The sequence below is a fragment of the Mus caroli genome, unplaced genomic scaffold, assembly GCF_900094665.2.
Source record: "Mus caroli unplaced genomic scaffold, CAROLI_EIJ_v1.1 scaffold_16354_1, whole genome shotgun sequence".
NCBI classification, from domain to species: Eukaryota; Metazoa; Chordata; class Mammalia; order Rodentia; family Muridae; genus Mus; species Mus caroli.
This window is the reverse complement of record NW_018388468.1, coordinates 7,098-17,574: the sequence shown is the minus strand read 5'-3', so window position 1 is coordinate 17,574 and position 10,477 is coordinate 7,098. Positions and strand designations below refer to the sequence as shown.

The 10,477-nt window shown below is 39.4% G+C and overlaps 1 protein-coding gene across 1 annotated transcript in view; it reads right to left on the bottom strand.

Moving 5' to 3' along the window:
* Positions 1–5,448: 5,448 nt before the first annotated feature.
* Positions 5,449–10,477, bottom strand: part of LOC110287626 (fibronectin type III domain containing protein 3C1-like) — a gene marked incomplete at its 5' end in the record, with an annotated part of 12,080 nt that continues 7,051 nt past the window's right edge. The window contains 5 exon segments of the mRNA XM_021154191.1: positions 5,449–5,745; positions 6,459–6,580; positions 7,394–7,560; positions 8,003–8,215; positions 8,520–8,793. Coding sequence (XP_021009850.1) covers positions 5,449–5,745; positions 6,459–6,580; positions 7,394–7,560; positions 8,003–8,215; positions 8,520–8,793 — 1,073 coding nt within the window.

The following is a 10,477-nucleotide window of genomic DNA, read 5'->3' as shown; positions in this document are numbered from 1 at the left end:
CCGGAAGACGCTTGTGGCCCTACTCAGGCCGGATTTCTGCCTCCCCAACCAAAGCAGTCTCAGGTCCCTCGTGATTGGACTGGAGCAGAAGCTGTGTTCCACTCACCAGCAGTCTCAAAATCCTGTGGCCGGGGTCGTGGGTAGCTGCGCTCTAGCTACCCCCGTGCTGGTCCGGACGGAAGAGGTGGGCTTACTTCTTAAGACCTGGCTTTCTCTGGTGTTAGCTGGTCATGTTGTCTCTGACTGTAGCTTGTCCCTTCCATGAGTCTGTGAGCCTAGTATCTTAGGTGTGTCAGCACTCCCTGGGAGAAAAGCTTACTCCAAAAGAATTGGAGTGCAGAGAGCTGTTGCATAGGGTCAGCTTGGGGGCACAGATGGAAACCAGAAGGACATCCCTGGCTGCTCTCCTGTTCCGGTGTCCTGTGGGCTCTGGTCGGTTCCCACTTGGGCCAGGTATTGGAGCACTAGTTATTGTCTCAGCTGTCATCTTAGGTGTGTCAGTGCTCCTGGGAGACCAGGTTTCTCCAGGCAGGATTGGGGTACACAGAGCTGTGGCACAGGATTAGCTCCAGGGCACAGATGGAAACTGGAAGTATCCTGTCCTCTAGCATTTCTTATAGGACAGGTTTGATGACCCTAATTTTGCTTGACCCTTACTGTCTGAGAACTTTTATTTCTTCTTCATTTGTAGAGAATAACTTCACTGAATACTAGTATTCTGAATTGGCATTTTTGTTTTGTTTTGTTTGGTACAGTGAACATTTTTGGAACTGGAGTTAACAGACTGTAGCGAACAGTTGAAATCATCCAAGGGCCTCAGTAAGAACAGAAAAATGAATTGAGCCATCTCTCTACCACTCCCTCATTATCTTTCCGAATAAGCTTTCTGAATAAGTACACCTTTGGGCTTCTTGTCTCATTTGCTTTCCTTAAAGACGAACATTTTGCTAAACATTTTGTCCTTCTCATGCTGTCTTTGAGTTCCCATATGCTCTTTTTTTCATTTCTCCTAGCTTTCTTTGTCATCTGATTATGTATTTCCAAGTAATCTGTCATAAAGTTTCCTCATTTTGTTTCCTCTTTGATCTGTTGTACCACACCATCTTTCTATCATGCTTTGATTCTCAGTATACATTTCAGCTCAAGAACCTTTGTAGGTTGGATGTAGTGGCACACATCACATCTATACCCCAGCCGTCAGGAGGCAGAGGCCATGAGATTTTGAGCATCTTGGTAGCCCAGGCACAAAAAACCAAAAAAGAAAAAGTTACATTAGAAAAAAGCATTCTCAGTTCCTCCAGTTTACTACTAGATCATGTCTCTGTTCTACTGAGGCTCATCCAGTTCTTTAATTAATTAATAATGAATTAACATCCCAAACACTGCCCCCTCCTGGTCTTTCATCACAGAATCCCTCCTCTCACTCTGTCCTCTTCACCTCTGACAGGGTTCTCCTCTCCTGGTATCTCCTCTGCACAAATGTATCAATTTTCTGAAGGATTAGGTGAATCCTCACTAACTTAGGCAGAGAAAGGCAGCCCTCTGCTACATATGTGCTGGGGGCCATGGTCCAGCCAGTGTATATGCTCTTTGGTGGTTGGCTAGTCTCTGAGAGCTTTCAAGATCCAAGTTAGTTGACACCGTTGGTCTTGCTTTGGGGTTCCTATCCCCTTCAAGGCCTTCAATCCTTCCCCCAAGCTTTCTATAAGGGTCCCTGACTTCTCTCCAGTCCTTAAAGATGTAACCCAGACCTGAAAGGACATGCATGGTATGTGCTCACATACACAAAGAAGTTAAACAGGAAGGAAGGCTCAAGAGAGGATACTGGAATCACACTTAGAAGGTAGAACAAAATAGTCATTGGAGGCAGATTGAGAGAGGGTCCTGAATGGGAGAGGGGAGTGGGGAGAGTATGGGGGTAGGATCAGATTATTTTTCTCCTCTGTGCCCAGCTTGTAGTCATATAGCTAGGAAGTGAGCCTCACAAGAAAGTAGGTCCCTTTCNGATGCTGGGCATATCTCAAGGCTCCATCTATAAAGGTTAGTCAGGGAGACAGGGGCCTTTGGAACCTTTCAGATAACAAGTCTCCATGTAGTGGCCCTGACACTGAGCTCCAAGAAAAAGCATTAGTCTCACTTTACTTCTTTGCATTTCACCATGTTGTATGCTCTCCCTGCATTGCCTCCTGAGGTTGAGAGGAGGACGGGTGAAGGTGGACTCTTAGCCATCAGGCTTGGGAAGGTCCAGGTGTTCAGTGTGAGGATAAGACTTGGGGTCAAGGTGTAAGGGGCCGTGCTTGGCATTAGATTTCAAACCTTAAGTCTGGATTTAATTATCTTTCCCTAGTGAGAGGTGTCTTGAACAGAGCTGCCTGGAGCTGTGGGTGGAGCACCACAGGCAACTCTTTCCTTTTTGCATCCTTCAGGGATTCTTTTATAGACCAGGAACATGGAGGCTTTCCCCTGGTTTACTGGGAGCCTATGCACACAAATTGGTGCGTGGTTCACTGTTTAAATTGGCATGTCTGAAGCCCGGCATGGTGGCGCACGCCTTTAATCCCAGCACTCGGGAGGGAGAGGCAGGCAGATTTCTGAGTCCGAGGCCAGCCTGGTCTACAAAGTGAGTTCCAGGACAGCCAGAGCTATACAGAGAAACCCTGTCTTGAAAAACCATTAAAAAAAATAAAAACAAACAAATTGGCATGTCTGTGGGGATGGTACATCTCCCTCAGCTGCCATCTTTCTGCCAACCCTGTATATCCTTCACTTCTGCATTTGAATCCTTTCAACTGCTATTTCACTTTAACACTTAATAATTGTACACTGTGACATTTTAATTCATGCATTCAGCACACAATGTTCAAACCATGTCCTTGTCTCATTGACAGTTAGGTTTTGAGCCTTCTTATGGATTTTTAAAAGACTACTTATAGCATTTGAGTATCTCTCTTGTAATTCTTCATAATATTCTGACTACCATTATTCCACTATGCTGTGGAAAACTATGAGCTTTTACTTTTGCCTGGTTTTCAATAACCCTCAACTAATCTCATGTTTCCATCTTGTCCACTTCCTTATACCTTAGTGTTGTACAATCTGATTCCTTTAGGTTTCTCTATATGAGCTACCATCATGTGGTATTTCTCTTTCTGTGTTTGGCTTATGTCAATTAACAGACTGTCCTTCAGTTCTGACAATTTTCCTACAAATAACAGGATTTTGTGTATATGGCTGAGTAACATTCAATATGTTACTCATACCTTACCAGCTCAGCCACCCTTCTTTCCTCCCTTCCTCCTTCCTTCCTTCCTTCCTTCCTTCCTTCCTTCCTTCCTTCCTTCCTTCCTTCCTTCCTTCCTTCCTTCCTTCCTTCCTTCCTTCCTTCCTTCCTTCCTTCCTGTCTCTCTCTTCTTCCTTTCTCTTTTGTTCACTCTTTGTTTGTTTGTTTCTTTACCTCTCTTTCTTTTTCCTTTTGAGAGTGGGAACCTAGACATAGTTTTTCTGTGTAGCCCTGGCTTTCTTAGAACTAAGTGTGTAGATCCAGCTAGTCTCAAACTCAGAGATCCACCTGAGGCTGCTTCGTTAGTGAAGAAATTAAAGGCAAGAGGTATGAGGCACTACTGCCCAGCTCAGTCACAGTTTTTTAATCAATGGGTGCTTACTGTACATAGGGCTGTGATACTGTTTAGTAAATTTTTTTCTAAAATGTCTAATCTTTTGCAAGAGTATCAATCTAGTGTCAGAAATCAATTGGAATGCATGTCGAACTAGATTTATTGCAGTTGTCAGTTTGGACCTACAGTTATTGGCTTAGTGCAAATCAAATGGTATCTATCACAAGAAGGCAACACAGTGCCTATAGAGAAGCAAGTCTGAGGAGTGGAGAGATGGTTCAGCCATTAAAGTCTAGGCTCACAACCAAACTTATAAGAGAAGGAAGACTAAGCCAATGTGTATCAAAATGTGGTGGTAATTATATAATATCACTTATCAGTGTCCAATCAAAGGCTATATCTTAGAATATGCCAAAATTGTCAGTGGCCTTTAGAAGTGGATATCTTTACCATGAATTTAGTGTATTCAGTGTTAGAACCACTGAAATTGGAAATATCATCTTAAACATTTTCAGTGAGGGCAGTAAGTTTCATGATATATTCTGAGAAAAGCTCCTGGAGGGTGAACTGTGGGAACCATGGTGCGATGCTTCCTGTGTAACTAGAAATGGTTGTGAATCCATCTATGGTGAGAGAAAACAATAATAACACTCCATGTCCATATGGATATACAGGATTGTGTATGTATACAATATTTGGGAATAACAATGAGAGGGTTTTAAAGAGCCTACAGTGGTATAGAATTGTTCTCTATGTCCTCCTTTCTATTTTGCCATCTTCCTATTACAGCAAAGTGCTATAAATTACTCTTTCCCCACTACAAAGCATGATGACTAATGTTGGTTGTCAACATGACTGCATCTGGAGTCAATGAAAACCCAAGGTGCTTGGTTCTCCTGTGTGAAGAATTTTCTTAATTAGATTACTTCAAGAAGGTAGACACATCCTAGATTTTGGGTCTACCTTCTGGTGGCAGAGTACATCAAAGGACACAGGACAAGGAAGATGTTGGTGTTTTGCCTGCTTTCTCTTACTCTTCCTGGCAAGTTTACCTATCCTGTTGCTTTCCTGTATTAAATGCAACTTCTTCAGGATTCCAATGCAATCTGAAAACCAGCAGCTCTCCAGGAATCCTCAAGGACTCCAGCCCCAGTCTGGGAGTGTTGAGCCAGCCAGCTTTCTGGATGAAACAACTACTAATTCTTGGCCTCTTTTTCAGGAGACAGTCAGTGTTGGACTATCCAGACCACACAGACAACTCTCAGGATCTCTGACAAATCCCCCATTAGTGTGTGTATGTGTATGCACACATATATATTCTGTGAGCTATGTTCTTTAGCAAATCCTAACAAACACACCAAGTCTTTATCAGGGGAGAAAGCAATAGCTGAGTATATTATTTTGTACAGACAAGCATACACAAGTAGTTTGCTAGATACCTTTTTATTACTTTATATGAATGTTAACAGGAAAGATAGAAGTGATTTTTTTCTTACTTTGTTCTAAAATAAATTCCAAAATACTGTTGTTATTTTATAGTCCTAAATTCTTTGAAAACATTAACTTGAAAAGTGAAGGCAGAAAGTTTCCACAGATGTCTTAGTTTTATATAACAAGGCAATGTTTGTTGACAGAAGAATGAAAATGGTAAAATTTAAGGTACCCTCTCAAAATCTTTTAAAATGAAAGATATGGCTTTTCGTGCTTGTCATATATTTTTTTTCATTTCTTGTTTTTTTTTTTTTCTGTTACTACTTTCTGTAAGTAAGCGTTAAGATATATCTAAGGCTTTCTAAATGTGATATAAGTTGCTTCTTTTCTTCTAAATAATTGACTATATGAACAGGAAGTACTGAATAGCAACAGCACACAAAATAGCAATAAGTGCAAACCCTATCCTGTACTTTCCCACTTTCCCATTGTGTTTGCCTTTTCCTTTACCCCCACTGCCTTTGCCATGCCCGGAGTGATGCTTACAAGTTGAGAAAAGAGCACTGGGACTATATGGCCCCCACAGCTCTTGAAGACCAGTGGAGGTTTCGTATCGGCGTCCTGCACAGACCTTGAATTGATAGCGTGAATTTGTATGATAGTTGGAAAAGGAAAAGGAAGTGTTTGGTCCTTTATAAATCTAAGGAAAAATGATCAGATGAAAATTATGGTTTTCTTTTCAATTAAACATGCATTGGATAGGTTTTTACAACAAGAGAAATGAAAATGATTTCATGTACATGTTCATAACGAAAGTAAAGGAATTCAGTATTTATTATATAATTATGTTCAATAAAGCATAGCATACCTTACAACTGTTAAAGTTTAATTGCATTGTGGATTTGAATCATGTGTTATGGCCAGTGAGTATCAGGAAATACTATATAATTAAATGTAATGATTTAATTAAATGAACATGCTAGTTGTCTCCAAATAAAGATTAGGTACATAAATGGTAAGGATGAGATGGAAATTTGGGATAAGATTTAGTTACTTTACATACCTTCAACAATAACTTACCCCCTTGCAAAAGGGTAGCCCTCAGCTGGGTGTAGAAGTATAATTTTATATATATATTTTTTTAGTCCTGACTGTCCTATAAATCCTTTCCCCTTCGACCACACTGGCATCAAATCAAATTTCCACCTGCCTCAATCTCCCAAGTACTGGGATCAAAGGCATGCTCCCCCACAACCTGGCATTTTTTTTTTAAAGCAAGGTGTCTACCTTCCAAGTTGTTGTGTAGCCAAAGAGGACCAGTATCCTCCTGCCTTTTCCCCACAAGTGCTCAGGCTACAGATATGTACTACCATGCCTGGCAAAATGGTGAAGACTAAATTTGAGAGAATATACCTGATATGCCTTTTTTCCAGTGTTGACTTGAAGACAGTAAATAATGGGATCACCTTCAATTGGCTCCAAAGACTCCCATTTGATCTCANAACAGTTGTTATTCAGTGGATGGACTTTAGGTGCTGGGGGAAAAAAAGTGACATTTTAGAATGTCTAAGCAGTTTGTAATCTTTAGATTTCAAATACATTGAAAAGACTCATGCAAGCACACAATCATTACAAGAACATATAGACCTAATATGAGAAATCCATAACCATACTTTAAAAACGATTAATCTCAATCTCAGACATATGTCTTCCACTCCATGTCTTACTCCTAAAAGTGGTAGGGTTGTAATTGGTGATGATCTCTAAGACATTTGAAACATACTGACTGTGGTATTTTTGTTATACAATTTTTATGGTTTCCAAGACATGGTTTGTCTGTGTATCCCTGGCAGTCCTGTACTCTGTATGTAGACCAGGCTTGCCTTGAACTCAGTCACATTCCTCTCCCTCCCGAGTGGTGGGATTAAAGACATAAACCACCTCTACTGGGCCTGAAATCTTAATGAATCTTATTTACATTGCTCTTTAAATCTCTAATTAAGCACTGTATTATTTGTGGAATTTCCTATTTGTGAATTTTAAAAATTACTATTGCTACTTTTAAAATTTAATTTTTAAATTGCTTATTTTATGTNTGTGGAGAGTTTATTTCATAAATGGTATGTCTGCACCATGTGCGTGCCTGGTCCCTGTGGAGATCATAAGACAGCNTTAGTTCCCCTGGAACCAAATTTAGAAGCAAGAGTTTTCATGAGCNGTACACCTGGCATTTGTCTTTCTGAGCCAGGGCTCCCATCTTACCTTAGAATTTTCTGATTACTGCTGAATTCAATTCATGNTCCGTGGAAGCACCAGTAATATGGTTAGTGTCTTTGTATACCACTTACCTTTCAGTGCAGTGGGTGGGGACTTTGTAGTAGTGAAAGTGTAGATGTCAGACTCTGGTCCTTCCCCAGCTTCATTACATGCCTGGATTTTAAACTTGTATTCTGTATACTCNCTCAATTTTTGTACTTTGTGAGTCACATCTGACCCATGGTAAATGATAGAAAATCTGAGAGAAAGAAGATAAAGATTAAGGAGACAATATTATAATCATCAGTTAAGCCCAGAGAAGCCAAATTAACCCAGTAAGGTAAACCAAACCAAACCAAACCAAACCAAACCAAACCAAACCAAACCAAATCAAACCAAACCAAACCAAACCAAAGCAAATAAGAGGCCAATAGAAATCAAGGTGGTTGAGTGTGTGTGTGCGTGTGTGTGTGTGTGTGTGTGTGTGTGTGTGTGTGTGTGAGAGATAGAGAGAGAGAGAGAGAGAGAGAGAGAGAGAGAGAGAGGAAGACAGACACAGAGAGAAAAACAGACAGAGAGAAAGACAGAGACAGAGACAGAAAGACAAAGCAACAGAGAGACAGAGAGAGAACATGCCTGACAGGATACAACAATTTAAATTGCTTTTTACTGCAGTAGATTTTAAATGGTAAAATAGTTACCTGCCAGATCGATCTTCAATTAGTAAGTTGTAGTTGATAAAATGGGCAAGTGTCTTTTTGCTTGAGACGGTGCCCCATTTGAGTCTGAGACTCTGGTGTCCATAGACCACACAATTAAGCTGTGGAAGCTCTGGTGGTAGTGGTTTGGTTTTGCATCTTATTGTTGGGCTAAAAGGACTTACTCCATAATGATTGATAGCTTGAATTCTGATTCTATTGGTAAAAGTAAGATGTATGAATTCATATTCAATAAATAAAATTATTTTCTTCATATAAGTCAACCCACTCTATCTATATTAGAAGGAGGTTCATCTTGATCACAAGACAGATTTCCAAGACATAATTACTATTGAGAATTATTGATGAAAAGCAGACATTGGCTCTTACTGTTATCAAATTTCACCAATTAAGAACTCTTTTCAAGGGACATCTGTGTGTATTAATTACACAAATGTGTCTGTGCTCAAAATTCTNAGCATTCTCTTCATTTACCCAAAATAAGATATGAGTGACTAACCTGTATGTAGTATTAGGTTGTAGACCGTTCAGAACATTCTCAGTTATTCTTTTGACAGTCATGATTTTTTTATCTCCATATTCAATATTATATCTGGTGATAGGTGAGCCATGACAGTCTGGCTCCTCCCATCGGATAGCTATGCAAGTTGATGAGAGCTTGGCAGGCACTCTGTTTTTAATTTCTTGTAACACAGGGACCCTTGCTGGGATGTTTCCAGGTGTAGTCACTTTTGCAGTTCCTCCAAACATTCCAACCCTAACTGTATTCACAGCTTGAAAAACGCATGCTTGGTTAACAATTCCTTTCAACCATTTCCCATGCATGGACCATTTTGTTGCATACGAAAACGATGACTCATATACACATAGTCTAACCACTTGGTTCTATGTCACATATTCTAATCATATGGTTTTGTGTCACAGAAATAAAAGCTGAGACTTGCAAGCTGCATTTTTCAGAATGTAAAGAGAACACACAAGGGGAAGAAAGTCAAGAGTGTTGAAGAGGGCATTTAAGGACATTACACCCCTGAAAGTCTCACCTATCACTTCACTAAGCTTTCCCCTATTATTCTTCATGCTTGAGTCTCTCTGTTAAAATCCCACCCAGTTAATCAATTTCTGTTATCTTAGGAAAGCATTATTTTTGATTGTTGTTTTGAGAGTATAAATAGAGATATATTTTGTACCTATTTCCCTCTGAAGACAATGTTTTCAATCTCTAAATTCCCCTCCCACAACCAGGAAATCACCATTCATAAAACCCCCTGATGTTATTCAGAATTGTGTGCACTTATTTGTATGTGTAAATTTTATTCGGTGGCTACAGCTACTTCAATTTTAAGAATTTTTTTTTCTCACAGGTTCCTCTTGCTTCTCTTATAGCCAGTCTCTTCCTACACTGTCCATCTTCTAACTTCTGGAAACCACCATTTGCTTGCCATCATTACCACACTTCTGGCATTTTCAGAATATTACATAAATTGAATATGCAAGAGATAAACTTTGATGCAGGCTCATTTTGCAGTTACTGCAATTCCCTGGAGACTTTCAGCTATTGTATATATTAATAATATGCTTACTTTCATTACTGAACAGTATGTCACAGTGCAGATGTATCACTGTTTACTAAACCACTCACTTATTGATAGATATTTGAGCTATTTTAGTTTTTTGTCCTACAAATAAACATAAGATGCTACTGTGCTCTTTTCAGGAAGGGTTACAGCTCTTATCAGTAATGCGTGAATGATCAGTTTTCTCATGTCTGTGACAGCACTTGGTGTTACCATTACTCCTTAGCTTAGGCACTCTGTAAGATATGGAAAGGCATTTCATTGTGCATTTCCCTAATAGTCAATGCTGCTGAACATCTTCTCTTGTGTTTATTTGCCATCTGTATATTCTCTTCAGTCACCAATTTTAACCATTTCCTAAGTGACATGTTTCAATCCACTGTTGAATTTTAGAGGTCTTTATATGTTTTAGGTGCTATTTCTTTACAAGATATATGTATTGCAAATATTATCTTCCAGCCTTTAAGTTTACTTTCATCCTGTTTAGAGGGTAGAGAAGTAGAAATTTCAAGCTTTGAGTTAATCAAATTCACCAAATACCTCCATTATATGGGTTGTGCTTTTGGTAACAAGTGTTTTCCTAGACAGAAGTCATAAATATTTCCTCTTATTTTTTATAAGTCTGTTTTTAATAATTTTTCTTGTTTATAAATTTAATACTTATTTATATTTAGAAGGAGTTCATTTATTTCTGTTTATGTTCATTGGTGTTTTGCTTGCATGTGTACCTAAATGAAAGTGTAATATCGTTTGATACTAGAGTTCCAGGCCATTTTAAGCTGCTATGTGAGGGGTGGGAATTGAACCCAGGTCCTCTGGAATAAGAGTAAGTGATCTTAACAGGTGAGCTAACTGTGAAACCAACCTTCCTTCTTCGTTC